At 38.5% G+C, this 23,059-nt stretch overlaps 1 protein-coding gene across 1 annotated transcript in view; it reads right to left on the reverse strand.

Annotated features, from left to right (window-relative positions):
- The window catches only part of CSMD1 (CUB and Sushi multiple domains 1), a 2,061,198-nt gene that overhangs the window by 769,116 nt on the left and 1,269,023 nt on the right, over positions 1 to 23,059 (reverse strand). The window contains exons 13-16 of the mRNA XM_044291097.1: positions 19,304 to 19,486; positions 18,052 to 18,378; positions 14,890 to 15,084; positions 12,821 to 12,959 (exon numbers count right to left, since the gene is read on the reverse strand). Coding sequence (XP_044147032.1) covers positions 12,821 to 12,959; positions 14,890 to 15,084; positions 18,052 to 18,378; positions 19,304 to 19,486 — 844 coding nt within the window. The remainder of the gene's footprint in view (positions 1 to 12,820; positions 12,960 to 14,889; positions 15,085 to 18,051; positions 18,379 to 19,303; positions 19,487 to 23,059) is intronic.

The following is a 23,059-nucleotide window of genomic DNA, read 5'->3' on the forward strand; positions in this document are numbered from 1 at the left end:
AAGGCACTTTAAATTTGGCTTTTATGGTGTATTGAATACACTGTATTCCCATGCACCCCTTCAGCCACAAAGAAAAGGGTATATGGTTCAATCTTCCTTTCTCGTCCTCCTCCTTCTCCATCATATCAATATGCTTATTAGGCTGCCCTCGCTCCTATTGTTTTAGAGGTTCAGCTCAGCAGCAGACCCTCACCCCTAATGTCTTTGAGGGTCACCAGCAGGCCTTCGCCCATAATGTTTTAGATGGTCAGATCAGCAGCAAGCCCTCACCCCTAATGTTTTTTTTTTTTTTTAATTCAACATTTTTTATTGTAAGTTTCAGTTGAAAGTATTCATATGCATAGGGATATTTTGACATGCACAGTGATCAACAATATACATGTGTTGAAATAATATTCATTTGACAGAAATAAAAAATACAATTATAATAATCCCTCAACATCATTCCCTCCCCTCTCCCCCCAACTTTTTCCATCTGGATACTACCCACTAATCTTTGGTTTCTATACCTGTGTGGATGCTGCTACATATTTATGCCTCTATCCTACTTTCAATTTCCCCAATGTCCCTTTCAGATCTCTTAACAAATACCACTCTGTATGCTGAAAATTCGCCATAAGGGAATTAATATCCTCTGCAGATAAATGTCTAGACATAAAAACATTCCATTTGTCCAAAAATCTGGTTAACTTTTGATTTTTATGTGCCTCTGCCTCCAACTGGTTCATAAGCAAAAAGTGCCTCATTTGACTCAGGAATTCTCTCTCAGACGGTGTCCGTGAGTCTAGCCAGTTGCATAATAAACTTCTCACAGCTACAAGTAATGCTCCATCCACTATCCAAGGAACCTTGACATTTTCTGGAAAATATGAAATAGCATCACTTTTGGCTCACAAGGCAGGGCTATTTGCCACATGTCTTTGATCCAGGATAAGAACCACTCCCAATATAACCGAACCTTTGAGCAGAGCCATATACAGTGATCTAAGGTAGCTTTCGGTGTACCACATTTAGGACATTCGGTTATCCTGGTCATATTAGTATCCGAAGATGGGATGTTGAAGGTGTATATTGACCTATGTATTAATTTTAATTGAGATTCCCTCCATCCCTCACAGGCTAGAGCTTTCCTTGCTTTTAATCATCCATGCATGATTGGGCATAGGCTTTATCATTCTCTCTATCTCTCAAGTGCTTGTAGATTTCTGATAATGATAATTTATTCCCCAACTGCTTGAGTAATATATCAAAGCTATTTGCAACGCATTCTCGGCTTACACCTCTTAATCTGCTTTTGCAGAAATGCATGAGTTGATAATACTGCAATTCATGACCCTTAGGTAGCCTAAACTTTTTCTGTAGTTCCAGAAATGTTAGCTATCTCGAATCTCTATGATGAAGGAGGTGTCGAAACAATACAAGCACCCTATCCTTCCATAGACCGAATAGTTTATTCTGGTTTCCTATCACAAAATCAGGATGGTTCCATAGTGGCATGAATTTAGAAGCCAAAAAGGCTAGGCCATACAGCTTCCTCACCTCCTTCCAGGCTACAATTGTGTCTCTCATTGTCAAGGCAATCTTAATATCTATGGGCAATAATGCTAGTTTGGAGTGCAAAAGCGTTCCCAAATCCCAGCCCTGTGCTATTTCTCTTTCCAATTTAATGTTAGAGTAGTGTGATGACTGGGCCAACCAATCTTTACAGTGAAGGAAGAGGCATGCCAAGTTGTACCGTCTTATATCGGGGAAGCTCGCTCCTCCTTTCTCCACTGTTAAAGATAAAGTTTTTAATGCCACTCTTGCTCTCTTTTTTGACCATATGAATTGTGAGAAGGCACCATTCAAGATTTTGATGTCTTTGTGTCATATCAAAATAGGCAGGGTCTGCATGGGGTACAATTATTTAGGGAAGCTGACCATTTTTATCAAATGGCATCTACCCAAGAGTGATAGAGGCAGGTTCTGCCATCTGTTCAAGTCCTGTATAATCTGTTTTATTACGGGCGTATAGTTCAAGCTATAGAGTGAGTGTAGTGAGTGTCCAATTTTAATTCCTAAGTATGTGATATATTGTTTTGCTATTGAAATTGGGTATCTTTGAATGTCCTTTGGCCGTCTCGGATCCGGGGTTCCAATGTATAGCAGTTCACACTTACTAGTATTGATTTTAAATCCTGACGACTTACCAAAGTCCTCTGATATCATCAGCAAAAAGAGATATAATTTCACCTCCTGTGTACCTATTTTAATCCCCTCACATACGTCAGACTGCTCTAAATATCTTGCAAGCAGTTCCACTGCGATATTAAATAATAGCGGAGAAAGGGGGCAACCCTGTCTAGTTCCTTTAAGTAGTGGAAAGGATTTAGATAAAAACCCCGGTAACGCTATTTGTGCTTTTGGTTCTGCATATAATGCTGCCAAGTACGTTCTAAACGCACCCCTAATATTCATGGCGTCTAGAACCTTCGCCAACCAATCCCAGCTCACGTTGTCAAACGCTTTCTCGGCATCTATTGTTAACAATGCCGGAGAGCTGAAGTTTGCTCGCTGTCTATTAACATAGGTTAGTACTGCCATTACCTTTCTTACGTTAAATACAGCCGGCCTTCCTTTAACAAAACCCACCTGCGATATTCCTATCAAGTCTGGCATCATATTCGCCAGCCTATTGTCCATAATTTTTTAGAAAATTTTTGGGTCAACATTTATTAGGGATATTGGCCTCTACGAAGATGGCAGAAGTGGGTCCTTTCCAGGCTTGTGAGCTGTATTATTGGTTAACACAGGGACCTGACCTCCCAGTACTTTATTAAAACCCTCCTTCAGGAGATGAACTAGTTCTTCCCTTAGCACCTTGTAGAATTCCCCTGTATACCCGTCTGGACCAGGCGACTTTCCTGACTGAAGGGACTTTATAGTGTCAGAAACCTCCTCCACCGATATTGGTTAATTTAGTATATCTAATTGGTCATCTTGGAGTTTTAGGATATTAGCTTGATCCAATAAAGATGTCAGAGGGGATTGGGGCTGGGGATCTACCTCATATAGGTTTTGATAATATGTCCTGAAAATCTCTAGAACTTTTTCTGGGTCACTCTAACTTACACCTTGTTTATCTGAGATAATGGGAATATATGCAGGGCCCCTTTGTACTCTAGACAGTCTGCCAGACTTGTTCCCATAGGTAAATAGTTTAGACTCTTTTTGTGACCTGTACATACCGTAGCTCATAGTTTTTTTGGCTGTTACTCAATCTAATTTATGTTGGTCAGTGGGAGAGAGAAGAAAAGCTGAATATTTTCTCCTAAGTGATTCCCTGACTTCATCTAGTTTTTTGACTGTTTTTGCTTTAAGTGAATGTACATATGATATAATTCTTCCTCTCAGCACAGCTTTTTCTGTATCCCATAAAAGTTTAGAGTTATCAACATGTTGAGCATTATCTGTTGTAAATTCCATGTGCCACCCTTTTAATAAATCTATGAAGTTTTCCCCCAAAAATGCAGGAAATCGCCAGATGTAGTCAGAACCCCTGCAAATCTGATCCCTCAAAATCTAGCTGTATCGGAGAGTGGTCTGAAATAACCATGTCTAAAATTTTGGAACTGCGGATTTTGTTGTGCATGTTGGCCGATATTAAGAAATAATCAATTCGAGACCATGACTCATTGGGCGCCGAGTAAAATGTAAATTCTCGCCCTTCCGGGTTATGAATTCTCCAGGAATCAAGCGCTCTCTCTCTTCCTGAAACTCCTTTTTCCAGCTTTCTCACAGGCCATCTATCTCACTCCTGCTCATGACTGTGTTCATGCCCCCCCCCTACTATGATGCTACGCTTTTTAATCACCCCAAGACGCGAACTTAGTGATTCGAAAAACTTAACATTTTCACCATTTGGGCCATAAACATTCACTATACATAGTTCCTCGCCTGATGATAATAATATTGAGGCCACTTGCCACCTCCCCTCAACGTCTGCTTCATGCTGCAAAATCTGAAAATTCAAGGATTTGTGAAATAGTATTAGCGTTCCTGCTTTCTTAGTCACAGAGGCGGATCCTATTACCTTTCCCACCCACATTCTTTCCATCCGAGCAAAATCTGCTTCCTCAAGATGGGTCTCTTGGAGCATTGCAATATCTACTTTACATCGCCGCAGGTGTTTCAGGACCATGTTGCGTTTTTCAGGGGAGCGAAGCCCCTTTACATTCCAGGATATTAATCTCATTACCGACTTGTCGTATGGAGCAGATGTGGGCGACAAATATGAGCACATATCCAGATGAAAATAACATCCCCCCCAACCCTTACCCAACACCCCACCCCTATACAGATCAGTGATTTAAAACTATCATCCAATCTATATTTAACCATCTCTCCTCTGCCCATTATATACCTCTCTAGTGGTATAATGAACTCCAGTTTTTTCCGACATGGTCGGTTTACTCTTACATTGCGATATAAGACAATTATAACCCCATTGTAAGTTTTAGCACAACCTATCAACTTATAAAAGCTATTTTGCCGCCGATTCTACACAAAACCACATGTTGATCAAGACCCTGAGCAATGCTAACATGTAAGTTGCACCATTACTTCTGTTATCTGGAAGAAGAAAATATATTAGAACAATATAGCAGTCACCAATTCTCTAGGTTCCACAGGAATGAATGTTTCGTGGTCGTTTGATGGCTTCCGCATATGAAACACCTTCCTCTGTGTCATACACTCCTCTGCTCCCCTTCTTATCTTGGCACGGATTACGTCCTAATGGCCTTTGATCTGGTAAGTCCAGCTCTAGTTGTTGCCGCGTTTCTTCTGATGACATGTAAGTAGTTGCTGAACCATCAGCATGGAAGACTTTCAATGCTGCTGGATATAGTAACGCAAATCTAGTACATCTTTCATACAGTTCCGAGCATATATTAGAGAACTCCCTTCTCTTCTTCTGTACCTCTGCTGAGTAGTCTCCAAAGATTAGGATTTTCTAGCCTCTTAACTCTAGCGACAATTTTTGACGCTTGTACATGCGTAAGATTGCTGTCTTGTCTGAAGTCCAAGTACTTCACTATGACTGGACTTGGTCTTCTTATTAGCGCAGACGGCGCCTTTTGACTGTGATCTGCACCGCCACGTAGGTCTGGGCCTATGCGATGCGCTCTTTCTACTTTGCAAGCACCATCCAGCCCTAAAGCTTTTGGAATTTCATGTTCACAAATAAGCGCAAGATCATGGGCTGGAATTGTTTCCTGCAGACCCAGAATGCGCAAGTTATTCCTGCGTGAGCGGTTCTCCAGGTCATCTACTTTCACTTTAAGAGCTTTGGTTTCGCTCACTGTTTTCTCCAGCATCATCTGGAGGTCAGAGCAGGATTCCTCAAGTGCCTGAATTCTGGTCTCAACACTTTCAAGCCTGTTGCCATGTTCGGCAGAGGTCGTCTGCAGGGATTGAAGCTTCTGCCCGACCGTGTTAGCCAAGGATTCCTGCAAGTCAAGTAACATTCGATTAGCAACCTCAATTGCCAGCTTAACATGGTCCACCTGCGGATCTTCTCCCTGCAACTCAGACTCTTATTGTGTAGGTTGTTTGCACTGCATACTCAACTGTGCGGGCGGAAAAGGTTCCTCCTCAGCTGCCTCATGTTCCCGCGCTGCAGGCTTTCCCAGCTTCTGGGATTTTGTCTTATTTCTCGTCCCCATGTTCATGATGTAACGATCCATATGCTCTCACCGTACCTGCAGGTACAATGGTCCCGGAATATATCCGGTTTGTATGGGGGATTTAGCTTGCTATTCACCGACTTGCACGGAGCCGAGGTTAGCTGCGTCTCTCCATGTCGGCGCCGGAACCGGAAGTCGCACCCCTAATGTTTTAGATGCTCAGCAGCAGACCATCACCCCTAATGTTTTAGATGGTCACCAACAGGCCCTCGCCCCTAAATGTTTTAGATGGTCAGATCAGCCGCAGGCCCTCACACCTAACGTTTTAGATGGCCAGCCTAGCTGCAGGCCCTCGCCCCTAATGTTTTAGATGGTTAGCTCAGTGCAGACCCTTACCCCTAATGATTTAGATGGTCAGATCAGCAGCAGACCCTCACCCCTAATGTTTTAGATGGTCACCAGCAGGCCCTCGCCCATAATGTTTTAGATGGTCAGATCAGCAGCAGGCCCTCGCCCCTAATGTTTTAGAGGGTCAGCTCAGCAGCAGACCCTCACCCCTAATGATTTAGATGGTCAGATCAGCAGCAGGACCTCGCCGCTAATGTTTTAGAGGGTCACCAGCAAGCCCTTGCTCCTAATGCTTTTGAGGGTCACCAGCAGGCCATCAATCATACTATTTCAAAGGTGTGTATGATGCCCTCCTTTATCTGTAATAAAGGGTGTATTTGAGTGCCGGTGCCTTGTAATTTTTGGCAGCCCTTTCCCTTAGTGCATAGAATCTATGAGTGTAGGAGTCCCACTACCTGAACAATTGTACCACAATGTGAATGAGGCCCTCCTTTATGTAATATACAGGTTGTACCGGAGTGCCTCTTCCTTATAATTTTTGCCAGCACTTGCACTTTATATACAAGTAAATATATAGGAAAGAATGTTTCCTAACAATTTTTCCTCTAAAATAGATTTTATCTTCGGTTTTGTGCGTATTATTGTCAGTCTGTAAAAGTGGCGTGCTACTGGGACAACATCGTTCCCAGCAGTAACCTGAGAGTCCAAGATGCATCCAGTAATCCTCCCCATGCTGTTTCTGAACCATTTCAGTGGTGTTTCCATAAATTTCTGACCTTTTCCTGTGAACCAGACTTTTTAACTTTTCCATACACATAGTCATATGAGGCCTTGTTTTGTGTTGGACAAATTGTACATTCTAATACCACCATTTAATATTGCACAAAATATAGTGGGAAATGGGAAAAAAATCCAAATAGGGTGTAATTTGAAAAAAGAAAAATGCAATTTCATCACAGTTTTATGGGTTATATTTTTACTGCGTTCATTATCCAGTTAAACTAACTTGTGCTCTTCATTCTCCAGGTCAGTATGATTATGGCAATACCATATATTTATATATATATATATATATATATATATATATATATATATATATATGTTTAAATTAAGTTTAGCCTCTATTTCTGAAAAAGTACGTGACAGTATTTGAACTCATAGATTGTGCATCATAGCCCAGAACTTTAACCACTACACTATATAGCTGCATAGCCCGTCATAAAAAAAATAAAGAGAATTCTACTGCATGGGTCTCAGTAGTACAGTATATATGAAAAACCACCAGCAGCACCATCCAAGGAAAAAAGGAGGGAAAGGCTCATGTATGAGCCGAAACATTGCTATGTGCCACTTTATGGGTGAATAAAGTTTTTTCATTGACTATTTGGAAAGTCTACCGGAGTACAGTCCAATTTTTCGTCATATACAGTACAGACCAAAAGTTTGGACACACCTTCTCATTCAAAGAGTTTTCTTTATTTTCGTGACTATAAAATTGTAGATTCACACTGAAGGCATCAAAACTGACATAGCTATATATGGAGTCAGAGCAGGGACTAAGCCAAACTAGAGTCCCAACAACCTCCCCTCTTCAGAGCAGGGGGTGCCTGGAATTCTCCCATTGACTTTCATTGTGCTTGGGTGCTCGGTAGAACATCCGAGCATCACAAAGTATTCCACTCGAGCACACAAGCACTTTGGTGCTCGCTCAACACTAATGAAGATATATGCTGAAGGTTTGGCAAGAATAAAACCTTTAGACAATTTGACTGTCTCCAAAGGTTCTATTCAAGGACTTGATTTGGAAGGGCTCTATCAAACAGTCTTTTATTGCAAATTTTCTTGTGAAGACCAATTGGGTCATTTATCAAACTGGTGTAAAGTAGAAGTTTCCCATAGCAACCAATCAGATTCCATCTTGTATTTTCCAATGGAGCTATCAAAAATGAAAGGTGATATCTGATCGGTTGCTATGGGCAACTAAACCAGTTCTACTTTAAGCCAGTTTGATAAATGACCTCATAAATGTATAGATTTTTAAATATTGAAAAAACTTTGAATACATGTTATTACTAGTGATGTTCTTTGAACCTTGGCAAAGAAAAAAACCTGTAAGATGAAGTAAGTGAACTTGGTTTTTCAATAGTATTCCCAGAGTCATGGTTTATTACCATTAATCACTGAGAAAACAATTAAATTAATCATGCCAAAGTATATACCCCACTGTTTTTAGCTTCACCTGATAACCTAATTGAGAGAGAATAATTGATATGTGCATTCCAGCTGTTTTAGTCCTCCCCTGTTCTTACACCTGGTAATTAAATGTTAATTCCAATAGTCGACCTAAAGATTCACTTTAATGTGTATAACTTTTAGATGAATCCTAATACTGCATTCATGGGGTTAATTGTGATATTGGCCAGAATGTCTATTTACTTTTTTATTTTTCTTTCTAGAACTTTGCGTTAACAATTTTCTGCTCCTTGAATCTTTAGGGCTTAGATTTATGACAGATGATGAAGCATGAAATCATTCTCTACTGGCTATCTTTTTTATAGCCAGCAAGCTGACACCCTCTCTTGATACAATATAACACTGTTCAGTGAATACTATTCAGATTTGTATGTAGAGATGTTAACCTCTTGAACTATAAAACCAGAACATTGTACAATATTCTACTTGTCAGGACAGATTAATAAAAAGATGTGGATTTCAAAAAAGATAAAAGTCAAGTAATCATAATATTGATTAATCTACTTATAAACTGCATTTGTCATGGAAAATAATTTCAATGCATGCAAAGATAGTTAATATAGACAAAAATGACAGCCTATTTCTGAATTGTAATCATTGAACTTGGCTAAGGCAATTAGAGCTGCTATTTCTAGCTATCTGTGTAAGAATATGTGAAACACTTAGGACAAAAATAAATATTCCCTTCCTGATAGTTTGTCATTATTTCATAGATTTTTTTTATAGTTATGGTATAGGGTTGTTGTTCCATCTTTAAATCTATACCATCTCTGGATAGGTGAATTGATTCTATAGAATCAAGATTTTAAGGGATTCTATTCAGGAACATTTTTGGAAAGAGAGATTAAGGCCTCCTGCACACAACCATTTTTTTCCCCCGTTTACTGGACGTTTTTTGCGTTCTGCATACGGTCCGTATATGGAACCATTCATTTCAATGGTTCCGCAAAAAAAACGGAATGTACTCCGTATGCATTCCATTTCTGTATTTCCGTTTTTCTGTTCCGTTTAAAGATAGAACATGTCCTATTATTGCCCGCAAATCACGTTCCGTGGCTCCATTCAAGTCAATGGGTCAGCAAAAAAAGGAACACATACGGAAATGCATCCGTATGTCTTCCGTTTCCGTTCTGTTTTTTGCGGTACCATATATTGAAAATGTTATGCCCAGCCCAATTTTATCTATGTAATTACTGTATACTGTATATGCCATACGGAAAAACGGAACGGTAAACAAAACGGTAACACAACGGAAACAAAAAACGGAACAACGGATCCATGAAAAACGGACTGCAATACACAGAAAAAGCCATACGGTCGTGTGCAGGAGGCCTAAGAGAGAGATTACTTTTCCAGGGCACTTGAAGCACTTTCAATTCAGGTAGAATCGATTTATGTCCAAATTGAATTAGACAGTTGATTTGTTCACATCAGATCAGACCAAAATCAAATTTGCAGAAATTCTCTCATCTCTGGTTAAAATGCCTTGCATATAAATATATTGATACTAAACTATGGGGGGTCATTTATTAAGACCGGCGTTTTAGATGCCGATCTTAATAAGCCCCTGTGCTGGCAGTGGATCTGCCAAAGCTATTTAGAGGTGCAGGCCTCTACATAACTTCAGCGCATCCAGCGCCAGTCTAAATGTAAGACGGCTTCCTTGCTGGCCTACATTTAGACCATTGTCTATGCCTAAAACAGGTGTAAAAAAATAATGAATGAGATCGGCTTTAAGGTTTTAGAACTAACTTAAAGTGATCATCTCGTCTGAGACAACTCCTGAAAACAGCAGAAATGTCATGTGTAGAGGTTATACAGTTAATGCACACTGATATCACAGAGTGATTCTCCATTCTGTCTAACAGAGGAGGATCCAAAGTGGGAGACCCCCTTCTATGATGCCCTTATATTGCATGTGAACTGGCATTGAAGCAACCACTTTAGAGGGTACGCACTAGAGATGAGTGAATTTCTTGAAATTCATTTTGTGTCTGATTAGGCAAATTGTTCAAAATATTAAAAATAGTATATAACAGTCTTTGGTCTCCAAAGACTCATTTTTTTCTGAAAAGATTCAAGGGATAAATATGAGATAATTAGAGTCATAGAAGACAGGAGAAAAAGAGTGAGAATGAAAAATAGAGAGAAAAAAAGAGAAAAAGTAAGAAAAAAAAGAGAAATAGAAATTAGGGCCAAATTCTGAATCGGTAAAAATGATTTGCTAGTCTCTAGTATCTACACATAAAAGGCTAAAATGGTGGTTTAAAAGTAATTCACATACATTATCCAAGGCAATATTTCCAACATTTATTGTGAATTACAGAAAATGTATTCTTCTTTTTTTTTCTTCACCTTTCGGAATAATTATAGAAGATATGTACAGCCGTGGCCAAAAGTTTTGAGAATAACACAAATATTAGTTTTCACAAAGTTTGCTTCTAAACTGCTTTTAGATCTTTGTTTCAGTTGTTTTTGTGATGTAGTGAAATATAATTACACACACTTCATACGTTTCAAAGGCTTTTATCGACAATTACATGACATTTATGCAAAGAGTCAGTATTTGCAGTGTTGGCCCTTCTTTTTCAGGACCTCTGCAATTCGACTGGGCATGCTCTCAATCAACTTCTGGGCCAATTCCTGACTGATAGCAACCCATTCTTTCATAATCACTTCTTGCAGTTTGTCAGAATTAGTGGGTTTTTGTTTGTCCACCCGCCTCTTGAGGATTGACCACAAGTTCTCAATGGGATTAAGATTTGGGGAGTTTCCAGGCCATGGACCCAAAATGTCAACATTTTAGTCCCTGAGCCACTTAGTTATCCCTTTGGACTTATGGCATGGTGCTCCATCGTGCTGGAAAATGCATTGTTCTTCACCAAACTGTTGTTGGATTGTTGGAAGAAGTTGCTGTTGGAGGGTGTTTTGGTACCATTCTTTATTCATGGCTGTGTTTTTGGGCAAAATTGTGAGTGAGCCCACTCCCTTGGATGAGAAGCAACCCCACACATGAATGGTCTCAGGATGCTTTACTGTTGGCATGACACAAGACTGAGGGTAGCGCTCACCTTTTCTTCTCCATACAAGCCTTTTTCCTGATGCCCCAAACAATCGGAAAGAGGCTTCATCGGAGAATATGACTTTGCCCCAGTCCTCAGCAGTCCATTCACCATATTTTTTGCAGAAGATCAATCTGTCCCTGATGGGTTTTTTTTGGAGAGAAGTGGCTTCTTTACTGCCCTTCTTGACACCAGGCCATCTTCCAAAAGTCTTCGCCTCACTGTGCGTGCAGATGCGCTCACACCTGCCTGCTGCCATTCCTGAGCAAGCTCTGCACTGGTGGCACTCCGATCCCGCAGCTGAATCCTCCTTAGGAGACGATCCTGGAGCTTGCTGGACTTTCTTGGAAGCTCTGAAGCCTTCTTAACAAGAATTGAACCTCTTTCCTTGAAGTTCTTGATAATCCTATAAATTGTTGATTGAGGTGCAATCTTAGTAGCCACAATATCCTTGCCTGTGAATCCATTTTTATGCAATGCAATGATGGCTGCACACGTTTCTTTGCATGTCACCATGGTTAACAATGGAAGAACAATGATTTCAAGCATCACCCTCCTTTTTAACAGGTCAAGTCTGACATTTAAACCCAATCAGCCTGACATAATGATCTCCAGCCTTGTGCTCGTCAACATTCTCACCCGAGTTAACAAGACGATTACTGAAATGATCTCAGCAGGTCCTTTAATGACAGCAATGAAATGCAGTGGAAAGGTTTTTTGGGGATTAAGTTAATTTTCATGGCAAAGAAGGACTATGCAATTCATCTGATCACTCTTCATAACATGGAGTGTACGCAAATTGCTATTATAAAAACTTAAGCAGCAACTTTTCCTATTTCCAATATTTATGTAATTCTCAAAACTTTTGGCCACGACTGTATGTTGAAAAATCCTAAGGACCACACATTTAACCATGGCTAGTATGTGGATATGTGAGTGTCTATAATAGGCTTCTGGTTTTCTATCAAGGCATCAGAAATTCATAATGCTCATTAGTGCATACGGGACTATATTTCTGAAGAGTAAAGAATAAGAGGTAGAGCCTTGGTTTATAACAAAGAACATTGACAATAGCTACAGTACAAGGCTTTAGTAGCCTAGTTAATTTTCTCTCCTGAACCTGATTTAACATATTATTGGGAAGAAGCATATGTAAAAACGTATGTTTATTCCCAAGCTCAACATAACAAAGCAACATGGTTGCAAATTTTTATCGATTAAGGCATTATCACCAATAGGGAGCACTTTTACTCCTGCTATACATACTGTATGTCATGATTCTTATCTTGACTCTTAATGAGCTAAGTATATAATGCTAATTGACTTTTCAAATGGCTTTTGCCGACAGATATCACTCTAACAAGTGATATTACAGTTAAGTTTAGTTTTGTGACATTTGTATTCCATATTTTGCAGAGTACTGCATACATAACCTTTGACATGAAATTAATTAGCTGAATGTACAATAAATTGACTAATTGAATGTCTTACCTTTCGAAAGTAATTTTAACCGAATGACCTGTGTCTGCTTCAATTATCCATTCACAATTTAATGAATCCTTGTAATACCCAGGCCAGCCTGGAGGAAGGATTATTCCACTTGATGCTGTTAAATGTCCACCACATGGCGCTAAAGAATATAAAATCCTGAAATTATTATTATTTTTCCATTTAAAAACAACCTATCTGCTCCCCTAACATGTCTGTATTTAGAAAACATTGAATTTCCCAGGAAAAGACAACACCCATTTCATTGTATACAGTCCGTCTATTATTCCTCCTAGAAATATATGATTTGGGCACTAACATTCCACTTCTCAATGTAGATGTGACTTAAGATTAAGTGACTTTAGATTCAAAGACTTTAGGAGGGGACTACACTAAGTAAGTTGCTTTTCATTGCACTGTATTTTTTTTTTTTCTCTTTTCGTGTGCAATCCATATTAGTATGTGTTTCATTATTGACAAGACAGTCCAGTTAATATCTTGTCAAATGTATGCAGTCCAGGAACAGCTGGTTGAGAGTGCATGTGTTCAAAATGTGAGCAAATTGGCCATTTAGAATTGTGCATCCTGTATCTAAATTTGCAAATTTAGGCACTGAAAGAATCGATCAGGACCACACAAGAGTATCAGGAACCAGCAAACTCAAGGACCTTGACACTGAGGCATCTGGTAAGGGGGCTGAGTCACTTAAATACATGCAGGAGAGCCAGAGTTGGTCAGCGATGTCACCTGACCCAACCCACACAGCCCAGAGAGTGATGCGCTCCACTTTTAGAGCAATGTAACATGAAACCAGCCAAAATCATGCTGTGTCCAGGGCTTAGTGGAAGCTGTGGAGCAGAATCCTCAGAAGCAATAACACCTACAGAAACAAAGCCCAGGACCGCAGCAGTGAAATGGGAAGCACCAGTCACAGGTCACGGCTGAGCTCAGCGCCCAGGACCACTGCTATAAGCGGGGGAACAGTGGCGTACAGCAGCCGCTGTTGCAACAAATCACTACTCAGCCCACATATGGATTACTATGTACAGTTCTGGGCTCCTGTGAACAAGACAGACATAGCAGAGCTAGAGAGAGGGTTCAGAGGAGAGCAACTAAAGAAAGAACTGGAATGGGTGAGAAGAAATCTAATAGCCATGTATAAATATACTGTATCAAGGGGCAGTACAGAGTTCTCTCCCATCATCTATTTATCCCTAGGACTGTGACTGTGACGGGGGGACATCCTCTGTGTCTAGAGGAAAGAAGGTTTATGAAAAAAAAACATAGAAGTGAGACTATGGAAATCTCTGCCTGAGGAGGTGGTGATGGTGAATTTGCTAAAAGAGTTCGAGAGGAGCCTGGATGTATATTTGGATTGTAATAATATTGTAGGTTATAGTTCTTAGATTCCTGGAGAGATTGTTGATCCAGGGAGAATTCTAACTGGGGTTAGGAAGGATTTTTATTCCCCCTAAAATGAGAAATAATGGTTTTTACCTCACAGTTTTTTTTTTCCTTCCTCTGAATCAACTTGCAGGATGATAGGCTAAACTGGATGGACAGATGTTCTTTTTCAACCTTGAAAATGAGGGGTCATTTATTATACTGAAATATGCCTATATTAGGTGTTTTTCAGATGCAGATGGTGGAGCAATGGTTAGTTGTGCCGATATCTGCAACTTCTCCCCACTTATGCTAGGTCTTAAATTGTGGGCATGGCGTGGGCGGGGAAGGGGACGGGCCGGCATTTTCTATGCCCGTTTTAGGTGTAGAAAATTGTCAAAATGTAGGACAGCTAGGAAGTTGTCTTACATTTAGAACTGGCGCTGTATGCCCCAAAGTTATGTAGAGGCCTGCACCCCTTCATAACTTCAGCGGATCCTCCGCCAACTATGGAGATTTAATAAATGTGTCCCTATGGTATGTTATGTAATATGAGACTGATCTATGTTGTATCTATTTTTTTTTTATCCATTGTAAAGATTTATACGAGACAAATGGCTGGCTTTGAACAAAGATTTTTATAATCACATATAGTATTAAAGCATGCTTTGGTACTAGTAATATATTACCTTCACATCTTGGGACAGTAGAACTCCATACAACATTGCCATCTTGTATAATACAAGTGATGGACTCAGAACCTTGTGTTTTTATGAAGCCTTCGTCACAATGAAAAGTAACTGAGCTCCCAAGAAGAAATCTGTCACCAAACCTTTTTCCATTTATTGGGATTCCTGGATCATGACATTCATTCTGACCAAAGGCTGTCAAAATAGATAAACACTGTATTTAATACTTTATATGCTACTCTTTTTCTTGATAATTTAATATAAACATTTTTTAGGATAACATAAAAATTTTCCTAAACTGTACACACGTACAGTCATTTAACAGTAGTCATGTGTGAAGATATTAGTCCTAATTTAACATGCTTTTATGCTTTTACATGCTCAGAATTCAGAGAAAGTGTGCATGGTTAGCTATGTTTATGATTTTCACTTCACCTTTTAATGACTTTTTTAAAAAGTTGGGGAGGGGGGTTAAATCACTATCTCACTCCGGTAGGAGGGGGGAGTAGGAAAACTGGAGGAGACAGAAGTACTCTAACGCAGATTCAAGCAAAGCTGACTTCAAATATTCCTCTCATGATAAATTCCCCATCATGCTTTTGTGATATTAGTACATACAGACTTAAAGTGGATCTCTCACAATAAGTGATGACATGTCACTAGGATTTGCCATGATGTACTCAGTAGGGGTGGTATGCCCCTGCATCAAAAATTGCTGCAAATAATTTGTTATTCCAGTTTAAAAGGAACCTGTCATATTCAACATGGTGTCTTAAAAAAATATAGCATGTTATAAAACATGAGGAACTGAGCAGATTGATGTACAGTTTTATGGTATAATACCACATTCAGTATAATTTGTATTTTATTTATTTTTATGCATGCTTATTTTGGGCTTTGAACTCCAGGAGGCAGTGACGTCACCACAGGTCCTTTTCCTCCACACAGCAAATAAGAAGGGAAAATAATACAATCTACAGAACACCGATCCCAAGCCCGAACTTCTGTGAAGTTCGGGTTTGGGTACCAAGCATGCCGATTTTCTCACGCGCATGCAAAACGCATTACAATGTTTTGCACTCGCGTGGAAAAATCGTGCTTTGCGTGAAAATCGCAGCAAGCTCTATTTTGTGCGTTTTTCATGCAGCGCATTAACTCCGGTCATCACATGATCCATTACCATGGTAAAAGATCATGTGACGGACCATGTGATGACCGGAGTGACATCACCACAGGTCCTTTTCCTGCACACAGCAAAGAAGAAGTCAGAAGAGATGCCGGGCTGCGCAATCAAGTGGATTAAGGTGAGTTAAATTATTTTTTATTTTTTATTTTTTTAACCCCTCCAGCGCTATTGTACTATGCATTCTGTATTCAGATGCTTCCGATTTTCACGCAGCCCCATTCACTTCTATAGGGCCTGCGCTGCATGAAAAACGCACAAAATAGAGCTTGCTGCGATTTTCACGCAAAGCACAATTTATGCGTGAAAATCACAGCTCATGTGCACAGCCCCATAGAAATAAATGGGTCCTCATTCAGTGCTGGTGCAATGCTTTCACCTCACTCATCGCATCTGTGCGGAATACTCGGCCATGTCAAAGGGGCCTAAGAGGCATTGGTTTGCTCTAAAATGTTCTCTAACAATTAGGACAGAGTTAGACAAACACAGTTATTCCTGTACCACATTTATCATCCAGCCTGAGCCACTATGATAAATTTGGTGCATGTCCTGACAGCCTGTCCAAGGTACTATAGAATTATAAAATTTGGGCCATAGTTTTTTGTGCTGGCATTTTTGACCCTTCTTTTTAGTAAAAAATACAAATACTGCTTCCAGCTGTGAGTCTATGGGAATTATTAATACACCATTTTATGCAGTCGCATTTTTTTCACTTGTAGTGCATTTTTGTTTTAAATTGCAGCACACTCTAGACATTTTCCAAAAGACTTCTCTGTAGGGAAAAAAATGCCTGAAAAAAGTGTAAAAAAATCTTTGACCCAAAAAGGCCATTGCATAAAAAGGTTGTAAAAAGTGTATGAATTGAATATAAATAACCCTAAGAAACTGTTACAAAAATATTTGTAAAGAAGGCCTTAGAGTTGCATAAAGTGAATTAAGTTGTGCAGCAAATTTTCTGCACAGCAGCGGGCCTTGAACGTCAGCGCAAGGTAGAGCTACTGGGAAAAGCTTCACTGACCCGAATATTCTAGCAGTAATGCTGTAAGATGGGAGCAACCCATTCAGAACATATAATGTTCGTCTGAAGACCAGATAAAGAACATAGTGATTCCAGCATCTAGAATGATACTTACTAGTGTTGATCACGAATATTCGAATTTCAAATTTTTATTTGTGAATATAGGTACTTCGAAAATTCGCGAATTTTTCAAATATAGTTATATATATATTTTTTTTTTTTATTCAATTTTTTTTTTTTTTTTTTTTAGCAGTACACATGATCCCTCCCTGCTTCTAGCTTGTGGGCCAATAATAAGGCTGCAATATACTTGAGTTTAGGAGTAGTAGTGTTTGCAAATTTTGCTCTATATTCGTTTTTTTCGAATATTCGCTATATTGCTATATATTCAAATATTCAAAAAAAACAAAGTTATAGCAATATAGCGAATGTTCAAAAAAATTGAATATAGAGCAATTTAGCTAATATAGTGCTATAATCTTTTTTTATAGTAGTAATTTTTTTCCAATCTGGACTACAGACGAGAAAAAAATTACAACTATTAGACAAAGAAGATTATAGCACTATATTAGGTAAATTGCTCTATATTATTTTATTTTTTTTCGCCATATTGCTATATATTCTTGTTTTAGAATATTACAAATATTTGAAAAACAAAGTTATAGCAATATAGTGAATATTCGAAAAAAAATCGAATATAGAGCAATTTAGCTAATATAGTGCTATAATCTTCTTTCTCTATTAGTTTAGTTGTAAGTTGAAAAATTTGCAATATAAAATTTGAATCCCAAAATTTGAATTCCGAAAATTCGCATATTACACAATCATTACCTTGCCTATTTTTCGAGTAAAAAAAATAGCAAATTTGCGAATTTGCGAATATTCGATGAATATTCTACAAAATATTTGCGAAATATCGCAAATTTGAATATGACCCCTGCCGCTCATCACTAATACTTACTAGTATAGGTTATATTGAAGCCTCTTCCAGTTGTTGAATGATCTGACTGAAATTCTAAACGCACAATATGGCTGTTGCTTGCAATCTGAGAGGGTACTTCATTCCCTGAAAATGTTCCTAGAGCAGGCAAATCAGCAATGCCCTCATCCTTCATAGCAACATAATCAAACTGTGGCTCCACATCAAAGTCATTGAAGATCAGATGAATGCGACTTCCTGGCCCTGATATTATCAACCACACACAGTTCATATTGTTTCCATATTCATCTGGGTAGTTTGGGGAAAGGATTATTCCAGAAGGTGTGGTAAAGTTGAAGAAGCAGGAAACTGGAGTAGAAGATTCAAAATATGAGATTAGAGGAAGATTTTGGAGCAATGTATACATGCAGTATATTTTTGAGTGATTTACAGGTTCTTAATTTTGAACATATTTTATATAACGTTACTTATAGTCCAGTACAAGCTCATACTGACCAGCATGGATCTAGAAGCATAATGTCATAGATAATTAGATAGATAGATAGATAGATAGATGATTTGCAAAGAAGAGCCAGCACTCCAAGCATTTTCTGCGTTCCGTATACGGGCCGTTTATTGCATTCCGTATACGGTCCGTATACAGAACCATTAATTTCAATGGGTCGGCAAAAAACTGAATGTGAGCATTCCGTTTCCGTATGTCCGCAATTCCATTCCGCTAGATTTTGAGTCTTGTCCTTTTCTTGTCCACAAATCACGGTCCGCAAGTAAATGGGTCCGCAAAAAAAATGCATCCGTATGTCTTCTGTATCTGTTCCGTTTTTTGCGGAACCATCTATTGAAAATGTTATGCCCAGCTCAATTTTTTCCATGTAATTACTGTATACTTTTTAGGCCATACGGAAAAACGGAACAGAAAAACAGATCGAAATGGAGACACAAAAAACGGAACAACGGATCCGGAAAAAACGGCCCGCAAAACACTGAAAAAGCCATACGGTCGTGTGAAAGAGGCCTAACTGTGATGATCTAGCCTAACATAATGAGGCCACCACCCTTCACTATATTTGGAGTGCTGCTTCTTATTTGCAAACTTAACAGTGCTACAGATTTTTTTTCTTTTTAGTATTTACATAAATAGATTTATCCATAGATAGATAGATAGATGGATAGATAGACATGTGAATGGATTGATAGATAGAAAGATAGATAGATAATCATTGTATATTGCATAATATTTTTTCTTCCTTACAAATGCCATAAAACCACTTACAAACACAACTTGGTTTATTTCCAGACCACTGGTTATTTTGTTGACATGTGATTGTTTTTTCTCCAACCAGTTCAAAAGCTGACTGACATTCAAACGTTAGTATATCCCCATGCAGGAAACTACTTCCATTCCTTTTACCATACACAGGAATTCCTGGATCCCCACATCCACCTTTCTCAATTTCTAAATAAAAAAAATAAAAAAGAAAGAAGTGTTAAAACATAAATCAGATAAAATGTATAAAACTCTTTATTGAAAAAGTATGGTTAATATGAATAATATTCTGCTAAATGCATCAAAATAAATAAGTATGATATTATAAAATATGACTAGCTGTGAATAATACTATTATATTCTGTGAATTTGTTGCATTTAACCTTGAAGTCTTCCTATATTTCTTCATCTATGTTTTTAGATGCGCTTATTCACCATTTTATTGTACTGCATGTACAGTATCTGATTTTTTTTTTTTCATGTCGGTTAGTTATTCCCGGTTATGTTGTTGTTTAAAGATGTTTTTTCACTTGTTCTATTCCTTAACCCCTTAAGGACCAGGCTCATTTTCACCTTAAGGACCAGGCCATTTTTTGCAAATCTGACCAGTGTCACTTTAAGTGCTGATAACTTTAAAACGCTTTTACTTATACAGGCCATTCTGAGATTGTTTTTTCGTCACATATTGTACTTCATGACACTGGTAAAATAAAGTCAAAAAAATTAATTTTTTTGCATAATAAAATACCTAATTTACCAAAAATTTGGAAAAATTAGCAAATATCAAAGTTTCAGTTTCTCTACTTCTGTAATACATAGTAATACCCCCAAAAATTGTGATGACTTTACATTCCCCATATGTCTACTTCATGTTTATAGCATTTTGGGAATGATATTTTATTTTTTGGGGATGTTACAAGGGTTAGAAGTTTAGAAGCAAATTTCGAAATTTTTCAGAAATCTTCAAAATCCCACTTTTTATGGACCAGTTCAGGTTTGAAGTCACTTTGTGAGGCTTAGATAATAGAAACCTCCCAAAAATGACCCCATTCTAGAAACTACACCCCTCAAGGTATTCAAAACTGTTTTTACAAACTTTTTTAACCCTTTAGGTCTTCCACAAGACTTCATGGCAAAAAGACATACATTTTAAGAATTTTGATTTTTGGGAAAATTTTCCAATATAATCAATTTTTTCCTGGAAAAAAACAAGGGTTAACTGCCAAACAAAACTCAAAATGGGTTGCCCTGCTTCTGTAGTTTGCAGAAATACCCCATATGTGGTCGTAAACTACTGTTTGGCCGAACGGGAGGACATAGAAGGAGGGGAACACCATATGGGTTTTGCAAGGCAGATTTTGCAGGACTGGTTTTGTTTATACCATGTCCCATTTCAAGCCCCCCCCTTGTACCCCTAGAATAGAAATTGCAAAAAAGTGACTCCATCTAAGAAAGTACACCCCTCAAGGTATTCAAAACTGGGTTTACAAACTTTGTTAACCCTGTAGGTGTTCCACAAGAGTTAATGGCAGATGGAGAAACAATTTAGAAATTTCTATTTTTTGGAAAATTTTCAATTTTAACCCATTTTTTACAGCAATAAAGTAAGGGTTAACAGCCAAACAAAACTCAAAATGGGTTGCCCTGCTTCTGTAGTTTGCAGAAATACCCCATATGTGGTCGTAAACTACTGTTTGGCCAAACGGGAGGACATAGAAGGAGGGGAATACCATATGGGTTTTGCAAGGCAGATTTTGCAGGACTGGTTTTGTTTATACCATGTTCCATTTCAAGCCCCCCCCTTGTACCCCTAGAATAGAAATTGCAAAAAAGTGACTCCATCTAAGAAAGTACACCCCTCAAGGTATTCAAAACTGGGTTTACAAACTTTGTTAACCCTGTAGGTGTTCCACAAGAGTTAATGGCAGATGGAGAAACAATTTAGAAATTTCTATTTTTTGGAAAATTTTCAATTTTAACCCATTTTTTACAGCAATAAAGTAAGGGTTAACAGCCAAACAAAACTCAATATGGGTTGCCCTGATTCTGTAGTTTGCAGAAACACCCCACATGTGGCCGTAAACTACTGTACGGACACACGGTAGGGCGTAGAGGGAAAGGTGCGGCGTGTGGTTTTTGGAAAGCAGATTTTGCTGGACTAATTTATTTACACCATGTCCCATTTGAAGCCCCCCTGATGCACCCCTAGAGTAGAAACTCCATAAAAGTGACCCCATCTAAGAAACTACACCCCTCAAGGCATTCAAAACTGGTTTTACAAACTTTGTTAACCCTTTAGGTGTTCCACAAGAGTTATTGGCAAATGGAGATGAAATTCGAGAATTTACATTTTTTGCCAAATTTATTATTTGCTCCATTTTTTCCAGTAACAAAGCAAGGGTTAACAGCCAAACAAAAGTCTATATTTATTGCCCAGATTCTGTAGTTTGCAGAAAAACCCCCCATATGTGGCCGTAAACTACTGTACGGGCACACGGTAGGGCGTAGAGGGAAAGGTGCGGCGTGTGGCTTTTAGAAGGCAGATTTTGCTGGACTGGTTTATTTACACCATGTCCCATTTGAAGCCCCCGTAGAGTAGAAACTCCATAAAAGTGACCCCATCTAAGAAACTACACCCCTCCAGGTATTCAAAACTGGTTTTCCAAACTTTGTTAACCCTTTAGGTGTTCCACAAGAGTTATTGGCAAATGGAGATGAAATTCGAGAATTTAAATTTTTTGCCAAATTTTTTATTTACTCCATTTTTTCCAGTAACAAAGCAAGGGTTAACAGCCAAACAAAAGTCTATATTTATTGCCCAGATTCTGTCGTTTGCAGAAACACCCCATATGTGGCCGTAAACTACTGTACGGGCACACAGTAGGGCGTAGAGGGAAAGGTGCGGCGTGTGGCTTTTAGAAGGCACATTTTGCTGGACTGGTTTATTTACACTATGTCCCATTTGAAGCCCCCCTGATGCACCCCTAGAGTAGAAACTCCAAAAAAGTGACCCCATTTTAGAAACTACGGGATAGGGTGGCAGTATTGTTGGTACTATTTTAGGGTACATATGATTTTTGGTTGCTCTATATTACACTTTTTGTGAGGCAAAGTAACAAAAAATTGCTGTGTTGGCACCATTTTTATTTTTTGTTATTTACAACATTCATCTGACAGGTTGGATCATGTGGTACTTTTATAGAGCAGGTTGTCACGGACGCGACAATACCAAATATGACAACTTTTTTTGGTTGTTTGTTTCAGTTTTACATAACAAAGCATTTGAAAAAAAAAACTGATTCTTTAGTGTCTCCACATTCTGAAAGCCATAGTTTTATTTATTTTTTGGGCGACTGTCTTGTGTAGGGGCTCATTTTTTTCGGGATGAGATGACTGTTTGATTGGCACTATTTTGGGGTGCATATGACTTTTTGATCGCTTGCTATTACACTTTTTGTGATCTAAGGTGACAAAAAAATTGCTTTTTTTACACCGTTTTTATTTTTTATATTTTACGGTATTCACCTGAGGGGTTAGATCATGTGATATTTTTATAGAGCAGGTTATTACGGACGCAGTGATACCTAATATATATACTTTTTTTTTTATTTATGTCAGTTTTACACAATGATTTCATTTTTGAAACAAAAAAAATCATGTTTTAGTGTCTCCATAGACTGAGAGCCATTGTTTTTTTCAGTTTTTGGGCGATTATCTTAGGTAGGGTCTCATTTTTTGCGGGATAAGATTACGGTTTGATTG

Source organism: Bufo gargarizans, chromosome 4 (assembly GCF_014858855.1).
Source record: "Bufo gargarizans isolate SCDJY-AF-19 chromosome 4, ASM1485885v1, whole genome shotgun sequence".
Taxonomy (NCBI): Eukaryota; Metazoa; Chordata; class Amphibia; order Anura; family Bufonidae; genus Bufo; species Bufo gargarizans.